This window comes from Bufo gargarizans, chromosome 4 (assembly GCF_014858855.1).
Source record: "Bufo gargarizans isolate SCDJY-AF-19 chromosome 4, ASM1485885v1, whole genome shotgun sequence".
Classification (NCBI taxonomy): domain Eukaryota; kingdom Metazoa; phylum Chordata; class Amphibia; order Anura; family Bufonidae; genus Bufo; species Bufo gargarizans.
The window spans coordinates 516,856,451-516,878,669 of NC_058083.1; the positions used below are offsets into that span (position 1 = coordinate 516,856,451).

Here is a 22,219-nt window from a genome sequence, read left to right on the forward strand (position 1 = left end):
GAAAAACGGAACGGAAACAAAAACACAGCGGAAACAAAAAAATGGAGCAGCGGATCCGTGAAAAACGGACCGCAAAACACTGAAATAGCCATACGGTAGTGTGAAAGAGGCCTAACAGAGACAATAATCCCTATCACAGCACATTAATTCCTATCACACTACCTAACACCCTGCACTGGAACCAGCTACACTAGATCACTAACCTACACTGACTATCTCCCACTAACTATCTGTATTATATATATGAGCTAACTATCTAATGTAATGGGATAAGGAATAGGATCCAGATGAAAGCACAAAGCACAGTAATCTCTGCTCTCTCTCTCTCAAAACTGCAAAAAACAACAATAGACAATCACAGTCTGCTTAAACTAATAACACACAAATAATTAAATGTTACCATGTTTTTATTGAACACACCATGTAAACATGCACAGTGCAAGTGGAAAAAGTATGTGAACCCCTAGACTAATGACATCTCCAAGAGCTAATTGGAGTGAGGTGTCAGCCAACTGGAGTCCAATCAATGAGATGAGATTGGAGGTGTTGGTTACAGCTGCCCTGCCCTATAAAAAACACACGCCAGTTCTGGGTTTGCTTTTCACAAGAAGCATTGCCTGATGTGAATGATGCCTCGCACAAAAGAGCTCTCAGAAGACCTATGATTAAGAATTGTTCACTTGCATAAAGCTGGAAAGGGTTATAAAAGTATCTCCAAAAGCCTTGCTGTTCATCAGTCCATGGTAAGACAAATTGTCTATAAATGGAGAATGTTCAGCACTGCTGCTACTCTCCCTAGGAGTGGCCGTCCTGTGAAGATGACTGCAATAGCACAGCGCAGACTGCTCAATGAGGTGAAGAAGAATCTTAGAGTGTCAGCTAAAGACTTACAAAAGTCTCTGGCATATGCTAACATCCCTGTTAGCGAATCTACGATACGTAAAACACTAAACAAGAATGGATTTCATGGGAGGATACCACAGAGGAAGCCACTGCTGTCCAAAAAATGCATTGCTGCACGTTTACAGTTTGCACAAGAGCACCTGGATGTTCTACAGCAGTACTGGCAAAATATTCTGTGGACAGATGAAACCAAAGTTGAGTTGTTTGGAAGAAACACACAACACTATGTGTGGAGAAAAAGAGGCACAGCACACCAACATCAAAACCTCATCCTAACTGAAGTATGGTGGTGGGGGCATCATGGTTTGGGGCTGCTTTGCTGCGTCAGGGCCTGGACGGATTGCTATCATCGAAGGAAAAATGAATTCCCAAGTTTATCAAGACATTTTGTAGGAGAACTTAAGGCCATCTGTCCACCAGCTGAAGCTCAACAGATGACTCCATTTCAAGTGACTACCTCTTGAAGCTCATCAAGAGAATGCCAAGAGTGTGCAAACCAGTAATCAAAGCAAAAGGTGGCTACTTTGAAGAACCTAGAATATGACATATTTTCAGTTGTTTCACACTTTTATATTATGTATATAATTCCACATGTGTTAATTCATAGTTTTGATGCCTTCAGTGTGAATCTACAAGTTTCATAGTCATGAAAATAAAGAAAACCCTTTGAATGAGAAGGTGTGTCCAAACTTTTGGTCTGTACTATATATATTTCTTTATCTTATATTGTTATATATTCTGAAGGACCTTGATGTATCTAGTATGTTGCCTGAGATTATTCACTTTTGAAATATGTGGAGAAGAATATTCCTTTTTAAAACAGCGTTAATGAGGATTCGTTCAGAAGAAGCTGTGTTATTCTAAGTAGCGCTTAATCACAGTTAGACAGCTAGAAGATACACAACGCTTATGGTAGTATAGGCCTCAATTGTATTTCTTATCTATAACAATGAATTTATAGGTTGGGAAACTCTTGCCGATTCCTCCAAGTCTGGATTATAATTGCTACAGGTGTCGTACTAAATCCCGTAACGCTGATTTACAGAGGTCAAATGTATAGAGTGCAGGATGATGTCAGGCATGTATAAGTTAACCATTTCTAGTATGATGCTAATGGATTAAACAACAGTGCCACCTAGCTGTAGGAAGGTATCATTACACCAGTAATAACAATGTATTCTGGGTAATGAAGTGACATCATGAGCATTATCATAGATTCATGCCCATCCAAGATGATTGGAAAACTCTAATCTAGGAAGGCGTGTTCGTCTGATAAGGTTGTGGATAATGACCCACACACAAGTGGTAAAGAAGAACCAAGGAACCACCACCAAAGAAAATAAAAAGAGAAAGAAACAAAGAAAGATCCTGATTATCAGAAAATTCTGGAGAGTTGACTTCCTTTAAGACTCTGCAAAATATTTGCCTCTGGGTAATGTATGTTATTGTTATATGTAGTATTCATATACAGTAAATTAGTTGGTTTGATTCTTAGCCAATCCCCTCTTATTGCGGATGGTTAAGATTAGTTGCTACATCAATATTATCACTATTCAGCAACGATGCATATTGCTGAATGAAAGTTCATATTGATTTTCAGAGAAAACTCTCTGTTGGGAATCTTTATATTCTCTAGTATAATATCAAGCCAATAATTTATACGTTTTATTGCAATACTACTAAGCACCCAAGATTTGTTCATAGTTTTGGCAGAATCTGTCATTTTCTTTATTGAATTTCTGTATATAATCAGTCGATGATATAAGCTTTCATATTTAATCAGAATCGGCATATTGCTCATTGGTTTATTAGAGAACGTTGGTAAATTTGTGGTGTGTCAGCATCATCTAGTGGCGTATTTTGGGTACTACATTTTATTGTATTGTCTTTGCATTATTTTTAGTCGTATATTCATTGTATATAAACTACTGTATAATAAATCATTTATATTTTAGCGTAGACACTGGTACCGTATTTTACTAATTGCACAAAATAATTAGGTTCTCGTTCAAACTCTTTTTGAAATGTTTATATGTCAACTTCACGGATCAATATAAATTTGCATAATTGTTCTTTTGATCCATTTGTTTTTTTGGGCATAAGGCACTTGCTTTATATACCCGACAACACTATCACTTATTTTTCTGCTCATGATCTGTTATACAGCCTGTTTCAAGCATAGTCGGTAAGGGCACAATCTATGTCAATATACTGCAGTTTATTATATGTTTGTTGCATTTGATAGCATTGTCATTGCATTATTACCTCATTTACTTTATGTATAGCAGATTATTCTGTATCCTATACAATATACTATGGATATCTATGTTCTCAAATACTACTTTTTTTATTCTGTAGTTTGACCTTTCCTGTCACAATCTACTAGCTATAAAAGAGAAGGTTACAGCTGTACAGCCTTTTACTTAAGAAGAAAGGGGGTTTAGCTACATGTCAGATTACACACCGTGCTAACGTGTATGAGGGCAGTATACTCTGCATCCACAACCACCCCCTTACCATCTCAGTGTACAATCCTACGTAGTCCCTCTCACATACACCACCCTACTACACAGCATCCCATCTCAGCATACAAACATAGCCCCCCCCCCCAATACAACCAGCTGCCCCCCCCCCATCTCGGTGAACAATCCCCCACAGTCCCCCATATACAACCCAAACACCTACCTAGAACACAGGCCCCCCGTCTCAGCATAACATGCTCTACAGCCCCCCATACAGATACCCACTCAGCATCCACAACCGACCCCCACCATCTGTATACAATCCCTCACATACAACCAACAGACACCACCCTACTACACAGCCCCCCAAAATACAACCAGATACAGCACCCTGTACAACCCCTCACAGCACATCCCTAGCACGTTCACAGTAGAAAAATCACACTAAAAAACCGCACATGTGATACACAGCGCACCATGTTGTCACCACCAGACATCTGAGAAGCTCTGACAGATGTTCTTCAGAACCTCCTCCTTGAGGATCCTTTTGTTTTGCTTTCGTTTTCTCATCTTGTTAGCCTCTCTCAGCTGTCATGTAGTTGCACTGATTGCATCCCTTTAAATCCCTTCCCATACTGCATCACTTTGCGGTTTATACAACTTCCTGGAGTGTGTGTGCATGCTGGATGCTACTACTGAGTCTTCTACAGATAAGTTTTGTTCATTCATTTGTGTTTTCCTGTTCGCTGGATCCCAGGTGACCCTGACTCCCTCCGTATCAAGTGTAGGGAGCCGGTGGTCGTGTCCCCTCACTATTATAGGGTGTTCAGGTGTTATACAGTCAAGGAACGAGGATATGCAATCATCTACCATTGAGATTTTTGCATAGGCTGAGCAGTTAGGGAGAGAGCCAGGTCTGTTACAGGGCTTACCCTTTGGTTCCTTAGTTTTGGATCCAGTCAGTCAGATCTTCATTTTGTGTCTTCTAGTTTTCTGTACACCTTCCGTGACACATGTTCCTAACCAGCAGCATCACACAGCAGCGCCCACATCTCAATGTACAATCCCTCACAGCACGGATGGCATTTGTCAGACGGATCCAGAAAAGGATTTTTTATTTTTTTTTACTTGAAACTTTTAATTTTTTTTCACTTTATTATTTGTCCTACTCAACATTACAGGGTCTGATCCCTGTTTCAATCCAGCACAATACATCTGTATTGAACTGTTAGTGTCTTAGGCCTCTGTACATGTCGGGCCCCAAGCCTTAGGGCTGCCATGGCAACCATCAAGTCCCCGCCACAGCAGCACGGGGACCAGATGGATGAGGTGAGGGGGTGCAAACCTCCAATATGCCGCGGTCAGCGCTGACCGAGGCATATGAGGGGTTAATCAACCGGCATCAGCGTTATCGCCGATGCTGGCGGATGCAGCAGGGATCCGGCTGTCAGTAACAGCCGGATATCTGCCGCTGATCGCGGCACCGCACGCGGGGGAGGAAGGACCGCAGGACGAGAATGCTCGTCCTGGGGCACTAAGTATCGGCCCTTTAGGACAAGCATTCTCGTCCTGGTTCCTTAACGTATTAAGTAAAAAAAAATTGGGGGGCAAAACTGGTATTTAAGTTGCTTTCCTGGCTGAAATGTTGATGGTTTTGAAAAGGTTGTGCATCTTTTTTTCAGCCCCCTCTTCTAAGCAGACCTGAAAAGGGGAGCACACTGACTCTTTTACTCCCTGGCCTTAGCTGCCTTGCTCAAGCCCCTGCTACCAATAGCCGCTTTGCAGCAAATTGCTAGCCACAGTGTTGCTCTGCTCATCATGCGCCCAATTGCCATGATGCAAGGACAGCAGATCACCACTGTGGCCATCAATGGGGTCAAAGTGGATATTGACAGCGGGGACCCGAGCAAGGCAGCTGGTGCGCAGGTATGTTTCCCTATGCAGATCTGCCTGGGAAGTTCTAATGATAGTCTCCGCTGCTTTGCACTGATTCATTTTGAGTATTGCACTCTTTGGTGGAAGACCTTCCCAAGTCAAACACGGAGCATTTGGAGTGGTGCATGGGAATCAAACTGAATTGTAAAACATTTTTCTTAGTAAAGCAAAATATAGCGATGAAATGGATGGAAGGAGACTCCATCGCTTGGCTCGGTGGTGTAATATTGTTAACATTATAGGATCATTTTCAAAAACAGAAATGGGGTTGTTTACTTTCAGCACTATGCCATATTTTGGAGTAAAGAAAGTCACATGGGCCAAGCCTGTGTGACAATACTTTATCACTCAGACATTTTTTCACTCTCCTCGCCAATAGGCAAAGGCCTGGATGGCAAATTGGCCCTGGCACATTCACAAACCAATTTCAGGTGAAAAAGTTGTCTAAAATTTACTAATTTCACTTCAGACGCACACTGCCAGAGTATACACCTAAGTTATGATAAAGTGTATGTTTTGTGATAAATTAGGCACATCCTTCGGCAGTCTTTATAGGTATCAGACCGTGCTGCTCAGAATCCACCAGAGCTGTTACTCTCTAGTTTGGAGCCATATGCACTTCAGACATAGGGAGACATTGGTATCCACATAAGACGCTCTCTTTATCCTTGCGCAACTCTATAAATTAGCAGAGGAGTCGCACACATGGTGAAGCACCGTCAGCCAGGGACAATTATAAAAAGGTTTATTATACTCACAGACGTGAATACATTTAAAACATCTTATAAAAGATATATGCCCTCTTGGTCTTGCCCGACCCGGGTTTCGCTTGACGCTTCGTCAGGAGTGAACCTGACGAAGAGTCAAGCGAAACCCGTTATGTGTACCCCAAAATGGCACCAAAAAAATATAACTTGTAATGCAAAAAAAACAAACCCTCATACTGCTACATAAAATTTAACAAAGTTATAGCTCTTGGAAGTTGACAAATTAAAATAAAATAAAAATCCCTCGGTAGAAAAACATTTTTCCTCTGTAAGCTCTTTGCTGTGCAATTACAGATGACATCCTGAACATGACAGTGGCTTTGGCCCTGTGTGAATTCACTGATGTGTGATAAGACTTGACTTAATTCTATTTCAATTTACACATTCAGAACATGAAAATAATTTCTCCCCGTGTGGATTCTCCGATGTCTAACAAGATCTGTTTTATAGTTATCACTAGTGTTCAGCAAAGTAAACCATCTGTAGTGGAATTCAGTCTGAATTTTAGGAAAAAAACAATATAAATCTATTTTAAATTAAGCCAAATTTCCTTGGGCTTCGCGATAACGAATCATTTTTCCTAAAATGGTGGCTGGAGTTGTCTTAGAAAAAACTGGAGAATAAAAAATGTACTCACCCCATCCACTTGCTCGCAAAGAGGCAGTCTGCTTCTCTCTTAACTAAAAAAGACCTGTGGAAGGACCTGCACTCAGTGTGATGATGTCACCGTGCTCTCCCAGCATGATCACATGGAGAAGTCATCACACTAAGCGCAGGTACTTCTGCTGGTCTTTTTCAATCAAGAGAAAAGAGCAAATGGATGAGGTGAGTGATTTTCTTTTAACCTTAAAGGCCATATGTGCATATGAGCGTATTACTGTTTTTAATGGCTGTTACACGGGTGTACTTCAGTCTAAGGGGCCGTTAAAAATGGTCTCGTTGATTGATAGGCTAAATGAGGTTTTAACATAGTGATTTGTGACAAATTAATTCAGGACAAATCTAATTTCTTGTTGAACTTTGACCAAGCTGCAGAATAGAATTTTTCAAAAGTTCGCTGATCTCCAGTTATCACATTCTGAACATTAAAATCGATTCTTTCCAGTGTGAATTCTCTGATGTTTAACAAGACATGATTTCTTTGTATAAGATTTCCCACACTGTAAACAAGAAAATGGCTTCTCTCCTGTGTGAGTTCTCTCATGTATAACAAGACATGATTTCTGTGTGTATGATTTCCCACATTCTAAACAAGAAAATGGCTTCTCCCCTGTGTGACTTCTCTCATGTATAACAAGACATGATTTCTGTGTGTATGATTTCCCACATTCTAAACAAGAAAATGGCTTATCCCCTGTGTGAATTCTCTGATGTTTAACAAGAGTTGATTTATCTTTAAAACATTTCCCACATTCTAAACAAGAAAAGGGCTTCTCCCCTGTGTGACTTCTCTCATGTATAACAAGAGTTGATTTATCAGTAAAACATTTCCCACATTCTGAGCATGAGAATGGCTTCTCCCCTGTGTGACTTCTTTGATGATTAACAAGAGTTGATTTATTAGTAAAACATTTCCCACATTCTAAACAAGAAAATGGCTTCGCCCCTGTATGAATTCTCTGATGTCTAACAAGATGTGATTTACGGTTAAAATCTTTTTCACATTCTGAACATGAAAATGGCTTCTCCCCTGTGTGAATTCTCTGATGTACAACTAGATTTGATTTATATATGAAATATTTCCCACATTCTAAACAAGAAAATGGCTTCTCCCCGGTGTGACTTCTCTGATGTTTACCAAAAGTTGATTTATCAGTAAAACATTGCCCACATTCTAAACAAGAAAATGGCTTCTCCCCGGTGTGATTTCTCTCATGTATAACAAGACATGATTTCTGTGTGTAAGATTTCCCACATTGTAAACAAGAAAATGGCTTTGCCCCTGTGTGAATTCTCTGATGGTTAAGAAGATGTGATTTCTGCTGAAAACATTTCTCACATTCTGAACATGAAAATGGCTTCTCTCCTGTGTGAGTTCTCTGATGTCTAATAAGATCTGATTTAGATTTACAACATTTCCCACATTCTGAGCATGAAATAGCATTCTCCCCTGTGTGACTTCTTTGATGATTAACACTTCTTCTGTGGCTTTTAATTTGCTTAACAGTCTGTGATGAATCAGAAGATTGAAATTCATCCAAAGGATCTGATAATAGATCTTTGCTGTGAATAGCTGAGGATACATCTGCAATAATGGCATGCTCTTCATGTGCATCTTCTGTGACATCACAATCTTCTGTTCTGAAATCTGATATCACATGTTTCTCTGAGCTCCTGGTACAGTCATCTGTCAAGAATAAATCTGAGTTTTATAATTGTTTTTATAATAGAACCTTAAAATTATATATAGATTTCATAACAGCTGTATATAAATAAATAAAAATCCATACAAATTACAAGTCATGGAGCAAAATTCAAATATCAACTGACTATGGGAAAACAGATCACAATCTCACAGTAGACCAGTAGATGATGATGTTAGGTCACCAGGCTGTTCACTTGTATTTTCCACTCTTGTGCTGAAGCCAGCATCTTCATAGGTTCACAAGGGATCTGTGAGTCAGTGCTATAAGCTGGTGTCCGTCTCACACACTGACCGCTAACTGCACTTGAGCACAAAACACACCAGAAATTGAAGCTGAAAGCCCACCTTCTATCTACCTTACAGATGTAGTAAATATATTATTGTTCATATACCACATACATATAAATAATACCGGCATGTACTGTACATATAATGCTCTGTTTATATCACATTTATAGGCTCTAACATATACACCCAGGATGTATACATTGAATTGATGCGTATGACAGATACCATACAGTGACATCAATTTTTTTTATACTGGATAGAGTTGTATGGAATACTGATGTATAGAAGCCAGATGGAGACCAAAAGCCTCTTGACACATTTACCTTTTATGTTGGCAGTTTTCCCAATGTACAAACTAAACATACACTCACCTAAAGAATTATTAGGAACACCTGCTCTATTTCTCATTAATGCGATTATCTAGTCAACCAATCACATGGCAGTTGCTTCAATGCATGTAGGGTTGTGGTCCTGGTCAAGACAATCTCCTGAACTCCAAACTGAATGTCAGAATGGGAAAGAAAGGTGGGCTACAACAGCAGAAGACCCCACCAGGTACCAGTCATCTCCCCTACAAATAGATAAAAGATGCTACAATTTGCACGAGCTCACCAAAATTGGACTGTTAAAGACTGGAAAAAATGTTGCCTGGTCTGATGAGTCTCGATTTCTGTTGAGACATTCAAATGGTAGAGTCCAAATTTGGCGTAAACAGAATGAGAACATGTATCCATCATGCCTTGTTACCACTTTGCAGGATGATGGTGGTGGTGGTGTAATGGTGTGGGGGATGTTTTCTGGGCACACTTTAGGCCCCTTACAGCCAATTGGCCATCGATTAAATGCCACGGGCTACCTGAGCATTGTTTCTGACCATGTCCATCCCTTCATGACCACCATGTACCCATCCTCTGATGGCTACTTCCAGCAGGATAATGCACCATGCCACAAATCTCGAATCATTTCAAATTGGTTTCTTGAACATGACAATGAGTTCACTGTACTAAAATGGCCCCCACAGTCACCAGATCTCAACCCAATAGAGCATCTTTGGGATGTGGTGGAACGGGAGCTTCATGCCCTGGATGTGCATCCCTCAAATCTCCATCAACTGCAAGATGCTATCCTATCAATATGGGCCAACATTTCTAAAGAATGCTATCAGCACCTTGTGGAATCAATGCCACGTAGAATTAAGGCAGTTCTGAAGGCAAAAGGGGGTCCAACACCGTATTAGTATGGTGTTCCTAATAATTCTTTAGGTGAGTGTATATCGCAATCATGATGTGAACCCAGCCTATAAGATAGATTCACTCACACACATAAAGGTTCATCATTAAATTACACACATGTAAGTGCATACTACATAGACACATACACAAATTACATGAATATACTGTACACATGTAATGTGTATGAGTAATGCTCAACATGTTTATACAGTGTGAGTGTGTGTGTGTGTGTATATATATTGTAGGAAGGAGCAAGGGTCCGCCGTTGACGGAAGGAATATGTCACAGAGTTTCCTGGCTTCGGTGACGTAAGAGCCGGTATTTTCAGGCGTCAGCGGCAGCTAATGCTGATTGATACTTTGCTATTTTAGTATGGCTGTATAGCTGATCCAGGACAGCTGTTACTGGGAGTAGCCAAAGTGATGGGTGGGTGACTACTCCCCACGTTCCAGGCCGGGTTTTGGCTGGCCTATAAAAAAAACAACCAGCAGTGTCAGCTGTGAGTGGATTACTCCTCTCTGACAGTGGAGCTCTGTCACTCTCTGTGTTGGATACAAAATAATCCCAACAGACGAACTTGCTCTTCAGAATGTAGTTTATTAAACGGTTCACAGAACGCGTTGCGGCATGTCAGCCTACCTCAACTGCACTCTGTGTTGGGACCTGGGAGTTTGGGTCTGGATTAAGGCCTGCTACCTTGTTGGTGTAAAAGCAGGTGGATTAGGCTTTATCCAAGGACTTCTTCTTTGCCGCATGGTGTGAACGACCACCAGAATTACAAGGTGACTGTTTTCCTTGAAGCTGACTTTTTGTTTTGTCATTTACTTAATGTGTGAATAAACACTGAACTGTTTAATTCAAAGACTTTGTTGTTGCCTCTATACTGCGTCCGCTAACCTGCCTACCAGAACGAATCCCCATAATATATATATATATATATATATATATATATATATATATATATATATATATATATATATATATATACACACACACACATACATACATACATACATACATACACACACACACACACGGTATAAAGAAAAGAAGGAAAGCAGCACAATAAAAAATGGACAGGTGCAATCCCTCTCAGAATCATTGACCAGAATCCAAAGTTTGATAAAAATAGAAAAAGATGCAGCACTCCAAAATAGTGAAAAATGTGGAGTTTTTATTCGCCCATGCTATTGCAACATTTCAGCTCAACTCAGTGGGGCCTTTGTCAAGCAATGTGTCATGTGCCAAACAGTATGTGTGTGTGTGTGTGTATATATATATATATATATATATATATATATATACACACACATACACACACGTGGTAATTATCCCATAAAGTGTATAATCAATTAACCCCTTAACGCTCTGCAGTGACCCAGCTCTATACACAAATGGTGGAGGCTGTATCATACAGAAGGCACCCGGCTGCAATGACAGGGAGCAGCGGTTTCATCAGTCACTGAACCCTTCAGGTGCCGCGATCAACACGGATTGCAGCACCTGTGAGTTAAGGCAGACAAACTCAATTCCCTCTGCCTTCCAATCGGAGCCCCCGCAGTGAAATCATGGGGCTCCGATCAGTTGCCATGGCAGCCTGGACGCTGCTGAAGTGTTCCAGGCCTGCCATGGTAATTTCCGTGCTGAGCTATGCATGAGGCACAGCTCAGAATGGATAGTGTAAAAATCCTGTTCATCCTATTAGAGCTATACTAGGGTGAATAGGAGAAGGGATCAAAAGATACCACGTTCTAGCCCCCTAAGGGGGGTAATTGTTTTGTTTTTTTTTAAGTGAAAAAAGTTTCAAAAAATAAATAAAAAAAATCCCAAAAATATTAAAAGTTTAAATCACTCCCCTTTTTCAATTTTACGTATAAAAATATACAAAGAATAAAAAAATTAACATTATTATATTACAATAGGTATTGCCGCATCCAAAAATGTCTGAACTATTAAGGCTACTTTCACACTTGCGTTCGGGGTTCCGCTTGCAAGTTCCGTTTGAAGGCTCTCACAAGTGGCCCCGAACGGATCCGTACAGCCCCAATGCATTCTGAGTGGATGCGGATCCGCTCAGAATGCATCAGTATGGCTCCGTTTGGCCTCCGTTCCGCTCACCAGACGGACACCCGAACAGATAGAGAACAACATGAAAGATGGCCGTCTGCATTCTAATAGTCACTGCGCATGTGAATTGCCATTACAGTTTGCGCCTGCGCTTCTTTCATAAGTAACATGGAGCTGAAGCTCTTAGGCAACTAAGTAAACTACATCAGAGCGCCTGCGCATAGCTTCAGTAAGCGCTGAAACATATAAATAAGGGACATCATGTTAATTTATGGTGGCCATGATAATCACCAAATTATTTAATACTCCACCAAGGGGGAGAAACCCAGGGTTCCCAGCCATTTCCGCCTTGTGTAGGTAGAAAACTAAAATTACTCTTACCGGTAATTGTTTTTCTTCAAACCCATGACAGCACCTATGTGACTATGTCCTCCAGGACAGCAAACCTGAAGAGATAAAATGGTTCACACCTCTACCACACCTCAGTGATTATAATAACCAAACCTCCAGAGGCGTGCCAACCACCAAAGAATAGGCTTGAAATAAGAGAAGAGACAATACAAAAAAAGGGAACCAGTTCCGTACATTATATCCCTATTCAATATCATGCATCTATCTGCCCAATTCGCAAATTCCCCCCCCCCCCTTTTTTTTTTAAAGATTAAATTAAGTTAAGGGTGGGAAATTTCGGGATGCTGGCGCTGTCATGGGCTTTAAGAAAAACAATTACCGGTAAGAGTAATTTTTGTTTTGCCCTCACCCATGACAGCACCCATGCTAAAATAAACTAGAAGTTAAACTTTTGGGGGGGGGGGGGTGACTACAACCTAAAAAAGGTATGAGGAGAACTCCAAGTGGCTGCTCTGCAGATTTGGGCCAGTGAAGCATCCACCTTTTCTGCCAAAGAGGCAACAACTGCTCCTATTGAATATGTCCCAAACCCAGTTGGGGGAGACAAGTTTAAAGAAGAATAGGCAAGGGAAATAGCATTTTTGACCCATCTAGCATTGGCACTAGTAGAAGCCTTGTGACCCTTCAATCTACCATGGAATTGTATTAAAAGATTCTCATCTATTCTCCAGGATGCCGTGGAATCTAAGTAACATAACAAACATCTTCTGACATCCAGACAGCGGAATTTTTCCTCTAACGGATTCGCAGGATTTGGACAAAAAGATAGCAACACCACATCCTAATTCCAGTGGAAATCTGAGACTACTTTAGGCTGGAAAGATAGAATGGGCCTAATAATTATTTTATCCTCCAACACAGTAGTGTAAGGGGGAAAAGCTAAGAAAGTTTGAATTTCCGAGACCCTTCTAGCTGAAGTAACTGCAATCAGAAAAGCCATCTTGAAGGGAAGCAATATAATGGAGATATTATTAACCGGTTGAAACGTCTCTTGAGATCTCTCCTCACTGGTAAGGTCCAAGGAGGCTCTACTTATAACCTCTGAATGTGTGTACCATGATCTCTTTGGCCACTTCGGAGCTACGAAGATTACCGAGGCTCCCTCTTCCTCTATTTTCCTCAACACTCGGGGAATAAAGCAAATAAGGGGAAAGGCAAAGCCCAGCTCCTGACTCCAGTCTTTTGCCAAGCCATCTATTGCAAGAGGACTGTCCAAAGGATTAAGGGAGAAGAACCTTTCTACCTTTCTGTTGGCTCTGGAAGCAAACAGATCTACTGTGGGAAGACCATTTTTTTGGACTATTTCCAAAATACAGTCCTTGTTCAGACACCATTCCCCTGCTTGATGGATGTATGACTTAGTAAGTTTGCTATCAAGTTTTCTTTTCCCTTTAGATGGACTGCTGAAAGGAATACAAAAAACCTCTTGGGACAAAAATAAAAAAATATTTTCTTGCTCCCTTCCTCTGGAACTGCTAATTCTATGGCCATCTTTACAGCTTTTAGTTCCTTGAAGTTGGAGGAGACTTTCCTTGAGTTTAGGTCCCACCTCCCTTGCCAGTACCTGTTCTGACAGTGAGCTCCCCAACCCCAGGGACTTGGGTCTGCGATCTTTGAAAGACCATGGGACCCCCACAGACAGATTCTTTGGTATTGTCCACCATAACAGGGAACACCTGGCCTTTGATGAAATGTGGAATTTTCGGTCCAAAGAGTGCAACCCAGTATCTCAGAATATACGTCTGCAGCTCTCTGGAGTGAATCTGTGCATATGTTACTGCTGGAATAGTGGACGCCATATGACCCAACACAGCCATTACTTCTCTAAAAGTACACAGGTAGGAGTGAAAATTTTACAAAATCTACTCCCTGATTGATTGCCTCTTTATGAGGGGAAGGAAATTCTTTTGTTGGCAGGAGTCCAACTGGATTCTGAGAGGGAATCTGAGAGGGAACAAGGTATTATTTTTCCCAATTTATTTTCCAATGAAAATCTACTTACGTGGAACATAGAAGATCTTTATCTCTCTCCAACTCTACCTTTGAATGGGAAATCAACAGAAAATCATCTAGATAAAAGGTACTTAAAGGGGTTGTCCAAGTAATATTTATTGATGACCTATCCTCAGGATCGGTCATCAATATCAGATCGGCGGGGGTCCGACACCCCCTCCGATCAGCTGTTTAAAGAGAAGGCGTGCGCGGTGTCAGCGCTGCCTCCTCTTCACTGTTTACCTTTAGCCGTTGCATCTGCAGTGGTGAGCACGTGTAATTACACCCAAGCCGTCCCATTCATTTCAATAGGAAGGCTTGGGTGTAATTACACCTGCTCACCACTGCAGATGCAACGGCTAGAAGGTAAACAGTGAAGAGGAGGCAGCGCTGACACCACGCACGCCTTCTCTTCAAACAGCTTATCAGAGGGGGTGCCGGGTGTCGGACCCCCGCCGATCTGATATTGATGACCTATCCTCAGGAAATATAACTTGGACAACCCCTTTAAGTTACACCTCTTAGTCTTACAAAGGCCGCTATCTCTGCTACCACCTTCGTAAAAACTCTTGGAGCCTGAGATATGCGAAAGGGGAGCGCCCTGTACTGAACAACCTGTTATACAAACTGCTGTTCTCAAGAATTTCTGGTATGAGGCATGAATCGGAATGTGTTAGTAAGAGTCTTCCAGATCCAAGCTCGCCATCCAACAATTCTGGAAGACTAAATTTGTCGTTGACTTGATTGTTTCCATACGGAATTTCTTGTAAATTAGGGATTTGTTTAGACTCTTCAGATTAAGTATTACTCTGAACAATCCATTTGCTTAATAGAGTCATAACTTCCAATTCTAAAGTATCTCTTTTTTGGAGATCCTTGAGGCATATTGTTTGAACAAAAAAGTTGAGTGGACGAGAAAGGAATTCTATCCGATACCCATGTTTTATAACCTCTAGAATCCATCTGTTCTGGGAAATGGACCCCCGGTAAGGAAAAAAACTGTGACAACCTTCCTCCCACCTGACTTCTGGCGTCATTGCTGCTTGTCTCTAGATCTACTTTCTTTGGGCTTGAACAAAAAATAGCTAGATCTTTTAGGAAATCTCTCTCTTTTATCACCCTGCCTTTTCCTTTGTTTTCTAAAATTGGACTGGGTTTTAAAAAAAAATAGGCTTCTGGGGAACTAGGAACCCCTTCTTTTTAACAGGAGCTCTTTCCGGAATATCATCAAACTAGGGGCCAAAAAGCCTAGAACCGACACAGGGAACTACACAAAGTCTAGCCTTAAAGCCCTGGTCTCCTTTCCACTACTTTAACCAGATAGAGCGTCTGGCAGCATTCGACATGGCTACCGCTCTAGCAAAAAAAACGCACTGCATCAGTGGATGCATCTGCTAGGAAATCAGCTGCTTTAACCCCTTAAGGACTCAGCCCTATTTCACCTTAAGGACTTGGCCATTTTTTGCAAATCTGACCAGTGTCACTTTAAGTGCTCATAACTTTAAAACGCTTTGACTTACCCAGGCTGTTCTGAGATTGTTTTTTCGTCACATATTGTACTTCATGACACTGCTAAAATTGGGTCAAAAAAGTTAATTTTTTTGCATAAAAAAATACCATATTTACCAAAAATTTTGTAAAATTAGCAAATTTCTACGTTTCAGTTTCTCTACCTCTGTAATACATAGTAATACCCCCCAAAATTGTGATGACTTTACATTCCCCATATGTCTACTTCATGTTTGTAGCATTTTGGGAATGATATTTTATTTTTTGGGGATGTTACAAGGCTTAGAAGTTTAGAAGCAAATTTAGAAATTTTTCAGAAATCTTCAAAATCCCACTTTTTATGGACCAGTTCAGGTTTGAAGTCATATTGTGAGGCTTAGATAATAGAAACCTCCCAAAAAAAAAAAACCTCAAGGTATTCAAAACTGTTTTTTTTCAAACTTTATTAACCCTTTAGGTCTTCCACAAGAGTTAATGGCAGATTGAGAAACAATTTCGAAATTTCAATTTTTGGGAAAATTTTCCAATATAATAAATTTTTTCCAGCAATAAAACAAGGGTTAACTACCAAACAAAACTCAAAATGGGTTGCCCTGATTCTGTAGTTTGTAGAAACACCCCATATGTGGTCGTAAACTACTGTTTGGCCGAACGGAAGGACATAGAAGGAGGGGAACACCATATGGGTTTTGGAAGGCAGATTTTGCAGGACTGGTTTTGTTTATACCATGTCCCATTTGAAGCCCCCTGTTGCACCCCTAGAATAGAAATTTCAAAAAAGTGACTCCATCTAAGAAAGTACACCCCTCGTGGTATTCAAAACTGGGTTTACAAACTTTGTTAACCCTTTAGGTGTTCCACAAGAGTTAATGGCAGATGGAGAAACAATTTTGAAATTTCTATTTTTTGGAAAATTTTCCATTTTAACCCTTACTTTATTACTGAAAAAAAATGGGTTAACAGCCAAACAAAACTCAAAATGGGTTGCCCTGATTCTGTAGTTTGCAGAAACACCCCATATGTGGTCGTAAACTACTATTTGGCTAAACGTCAGGACATAGAAGAAGGGGAACGCCATATGGTTTTTGGAAGGCAGATTTTGCTGGACTGGTTTATTTACACCATGTACCCTTTCAAGCCCCCTGATGCACCCCTAGAGTAGAAACTCCATAAAAGTGACCCCATCTAGGAAACTACGGGATAAGGTGGTTGTTGTTTTGGGACTATTTTAGGGGTAAATATGATTTTTGGTTGCTCTATATTACACTTTTTTGAGGCAAGGTAACCAAAAATGTAAATTCTAAAATTGTTTCTACATTCGCAATTTAGTTTTGTGGAACACCTAAAGGGTTAACATAGTTTGTAAAGTAACTTTTGAATACCTTGAGGGGTGTAGTTTCTTAGATGGGGTCACTTTTTTGGAGTTTCTAGTCTAGGCTACATCAGGGGGGGGGCTTCTAATAGGACATGGTGTAAAAAAAAAAAACAGTCCATCAAAATCTGCCTTCCAGAAACCGTATGGCGTTCCCTTCGTTCTATGCCCTGCGGCTATATAGCCATTTACGACCACATACGGGGTCTTTCTGCAAACTACAGAATATTTAGTTTTGTTTGGCTGTTAACCCTTGCTTTATTACCGGAAAAAAAGGATTCAAATGAAAATTTTGCCCAAAAATGCGTGTTTTGGCACCATTTTTATTTTATATTTTTAACAACGTTCATCCGAGGCGTTTGGTCAAAAGTTATTTTTATAGCGACGACTTTTACGCACGCGACGATGCCCAATATGTATGGCTCTCAGACTTTGGAGACACTAAACAGGCATCCTAAAAACTGGGAGTTATAGTTTTACAACATCTGGAGGGCCGCAGTTTAAGGATGCCTGCTCTAAAACTAATATTTTTTTGGGGGGAAAAAATTGTTTCCGTGTCTCCAAAATCTGAGAGCCATAGTTTTTTTATGTTCTCTAGTGGACTGTTGGGGATTATAAAAATGTAGTACTCCATGGAAGTGTGATACCCCCTGAAGAAATCGATAACGCAGAGGCCTGGATGATCGGGGCATGTGTCACACTGAGTGGTGGGGTCCTTCCGTATCCCCCTCTTGTAACACACTCTGCATCTTTTTTGGGTTCGTCCCTTCTTTCCAGTATTGGGGACCACACCTGGAAAGTGTTGGCCAGGGACGATCCGGGTGCCTCCAGTTCCCGAGGTACTCCGGCCTGCTTTTTCCCGGTCCGAAAAGATCAGGGCCTTGAGGACTGCCTCATAGAACTGGAGGAATGGTGCCGTTACCGTGGATTGTGGACAGCATAAGGACATCCCTCTTGTCCTTATACCTGACCAGCAACAGGTTTCCACTGGTAAATGCACGGGTCTCACCCCTGGGGATAGGTACCTGGAGGGGGTGGGCAGGGAGGCCGCGTTGATTTTTTCACGCCACCGATCCGGTTCATCGGGTCACCGGAGACCCGAATGGACCGGAAACGCAGAAAACCGCAGGTCTGAATTGACCTGCGGTTTTCTGCGATCGCCGATAAGGGGTGGGGGGGGGTCAAATGACCCCGCCCTGCGTTGTTACGGAATGCCGGCTGAATGATTTCAGCCGGCATCCCGTTCCGATTAACCCCGCGCCGCCGGAATCGCGAATTAAAGCCATGACGTACAGGTACGTCATGGGTCCTTAAGGATTCGTGATCCATGCCGTACCGGTACGTCATGGGTCCCTAAGGGGTTAAGGAAGGTAGGAAGACAAGAGAGTAATTCTTCTTTAGGATTCTTGTCCTTAATATGAGACTCAAGCTGATCTAACCATAACCTTAAAGACCTAGAGACCCAGGAGGCGGCAATAGCAGGCCTAAGACTAGTGGATGCTGATTCCCAAGTTCTTTTATGATAAATGTCAGCTTTTTTATACAATGGATCTCCCAGGCATCCCAGTTTTTCGAATGGAAGCGCCGATTTTTGGGCTATCTTAGCAACTGGTGCATCCACTTTGGGGGCCCTATCCCATACCTCAGATACAGATTATTCAAAGGCATACTTTCTCTTGACTGTAGTTGGTATAAAAAAAATTCCTATCAGGATATTTCCACTCCGTTCTAATAAGAGCTTCTATATTTTTATGCACTAAAAATACTCTATGATGTTTAGGACCCAGTCCCTCAAAAACTTGGTCAGCTATTGATTTAGGCTGTTTTACGTCCTCTAACTGCATTGTAGCTTTAAAAGGCTTTAATAAAAGTTCAATATCTTCAGCTAGAAACAGGGCCCTCCGAAGACGAAAAATCATCTGAGATATTGTGGCTGGAATTTAAATCGTCATCCTCCCCAGGGTTTTCAGAATCAGTCTTTCTACTGTAACCAGCCCTTTCTGGTGACCGTGGACGATTTCGTTTCAGGGACTTAAGAGATGATTTAACTTGTGATCTCACCAAAAGGCTTAATACTTTTGGATAAAGATTGTGACTCTTCCAGAACCAGTTTATCCACACATCCTGACATAGTGGTCTAACATAAGATGCTGGTAAAGCTACACTACATCCACTACATTCTTTATGCTTAGATGAATTCTTAGGTGTTTTTGATACCGATAACAACAAAAGCAAACAACATTCCATAAATATTAGGAGAGGATATCTCTCACCATATGTAGAGGTAACTTCCCTGCTCCTCAGGTCCAGTACCGGGCTTGTGGGCCTCAAGGGGTCGGCACATCGTGAATCACCCGGCTCCGACATTGTATCCAGATACCGAATCCAGCACAGCACTCAGTGCGCAAAGAGAGCTGGCTGCCTTCTCCAGTGGCCATTTATAATGCACCTTGGCCTCCTTTTAACACTAGGCCCAAATGCCTAATCAAGCCGACAAAAGGTGCCACATCCTCTGGCGTTGCATCACATGAAATGACGACATGACACCGGAAGCTTACCGCCACCAGTCCCCAAGCGCATGCTTAGAACGCGCATTGGTTCAGAGCAGATATCTTTAAGAAGGGATCCCATGCACCCCGACAAACTGAATTGGAAGCCGCCAGAACATGGCCACATCGGCTCCCCTAGATGCTGGGAGAAGTCAGGAGGAAGGTAGACTAACGCCGCATGGGATAGGCTTCTTTACGGCGAGTAGACCCGGCCCTTCCCCAGCCCCAGGGTGTGAACCCAAGCTCGGAGCAAGAGCTCCCTAGGTACATTCTATCTGGAGGACAGGAAACCTGAACTGAGGTGTGATGGGGGTGTGAACCATTTTCTCTCTTCCCTGTCCTGGATGGGAGGACCTAATCGCATGGGTGAGGGGAAAAAGTACTTGGGGCACCATAAGTGTCACAAATTCCCCCACACACACTCAAGAGAAAGAGCAAAGGTACAAGTGCGGCTAACCATGATGATCTAAAGGGATATAAAGGCAGATGAATATCCCCTGCAAAAGGAGGTCCCCCGAGATGAGTCAGAGGGACCCTCACTCCCAGTGAGGGGAAGAGGAATCCGGCACACAGATAGTGTGTCGTGGATCCTTACCCCAAATCTTGGGTCATTAGTCCACTGTTATCAACATAAAATGGTGACCCCTATAGGGGAAAGGAGACAGCAGAGAAAGGACAGATGATCACCCCCCCACCATGCCCATGAAAAGGGAGTGCAGAGGGAGGAGCAAGCACGATGTCCACCTCCGCTATCACCATCATATTATCAACTTAGAATACCAGATGCAGTCCTCTGATGAGGTCCTCCACTAAACAAAGAAAAATAAAACTCAAACAGGGGGCAAAAAAAAAATGAACAAACATTACAAAATTGCATAATCCAGGAGTCCAGAGATTGATGAAGCTGTCATGTCCACATTCAAGTAATTTGTATAATTCACATTCTTCCTTACACCATGTGTTATCGGGGTTCTAGACCTAAATCCTACACTGGTGGTGTCCTGGGTTTCACACCCAATCAGGGAGGGGGAAATTGTGTAATGAATATTGCAGCCACCTATAGACTGCATCCAGTAGTAATTCTCCTCTGAATGTTGGTTTGTACGAAAACATAACTTTTATTATTCCTGTGAAAATGGCTTATAACAATTTTTATGCAAATAAAGAGCGGCCGTTATTAAAAATCCATTAAAGTGAACTTGTCACCAGAAGTGGCCTATGGAGCTATTTACATGTCCCCACTGTACAAGCTGCCAACTTTCAGAAACTGGTTTTGTTGAATTTGACAATCAGGTTGTTTGTAGGAAAAACCTACTTGTAGGAGCCACTGGGGAGAGTGGGGTATAGCACTGAAGTCTTTAGCAGGAAGGGGTGAGCAGAATGGCCGGCAAGCTGTCACTGACCACTGGGGATTTGTCCTCCTAGGATTACTTCTTTAGGGCAGAACATTGTGAGATCTTTATGGTCAGACAGGAAGCTGCTACTGTTCATCGGTGGCTCTTTTTATTTCAGCTCTTTTTATTTCGGCTCTACCATAAGGCTTTTCCTATTTCCTAAGATTCAGAAGTGTCAGTAAAGCCTCTAAGTACTACGGAAAGAGGGTTCATAGAAGTCAGAAGAATGGGTCATAATCCCAACCTTCTGATCAATACTGTGGGACACCTGGTATCGGTAACAATTGTGTGCTAATAAAGGAAAACCTGTCAGAAAGTACAATATGTGACCCCCAAACTGCCACCACTACCTGACTATACAATGAGTCATCAGTAGCCAGTGAAGGAGCAGAATCTGTGAGTCTTCTCTGCTTTATGTAGTGGTTACTACTCACCTGGGTGGTTATCGGTGGGAATGTCCTCTATGATCTGCTCATCACTCCTCACATATGTATCTTCAGCCTTAATATTGGTCAGATCTTTACCCAGATTTAAAAGCTGTGAAACAGAAATTGTAAAGGTCAGCAGACTGATGGAGAAGTCATGTGGAATGTTTGATGTGACCAGAAAAGATCATTAATTACAATGACAAAAAGTGATGAAATGACAGCAGAGTTATCTGCTATGGCAGTGGTCGATGCCTATAGCTCCTCTCCTTCCAGCTGGTGGGCACGTCTGCTGCCTGGTTTACCTGCTCCATAGCTTTAGGGCTCCGGTGGTCCAGTCCCACAGACATCCCTCTCTCCCTTCCCAGTGGTCCCGGCTGCTGGAATAACGCTGTCCACCCACACAAGCTGAGGCCTGCTTCCTGCCGATAATGACCTTCTCTGCCCATAGGTCATGTGTGCACACACTATCTCTGTCTCTTATAGGGCCGGCATGCACGCACTCTGATCTCTACAAGCCATGGAAAGGAGCCTGATCAATAGGTTCT

At 41.8% G+C, this 22,219-nt stretch overlaps 2 protein-coding genes across 2 annotated transcripts in view; both read right to left on the minus strand.

Annotated features, from left to right (window-relative positions):
* The window catches only part of LOC122934014 (zinc finger protein 260-like), a 222,488-nt gene that overhangs the window by 31,491 nt on the left and 168,778 nt on the right, over positions 1–22,219 (minus strand). The window lies entirely within an intron of this gene.
* The window catches only part of LOC122934017 (gastrula zinc finger protein XlCGF26.1-like), a 323,260-nt gene continuing 307,995 nt past the window's right edge, over positions 6,955–22,219 (minus strand). Inside the window, exons 3-4 of the mRNA XM_044289147.1 lie at positions 21,681–21,783; positions 6,955–8,414 (exon numbers count right to left, since the gene is read on the minus strand). Of these exons, the coding sequence (XP_044145082.1) occupies positions 7,153–8,414; positions 21,681–21,783 (1,365 nt within the window). The 3' untranslated portion in view covers positions 6,955–7,152. The remainder of the gene's footprint in view (positions 8,415–21,680; positions 21,784–22,219) is intronic.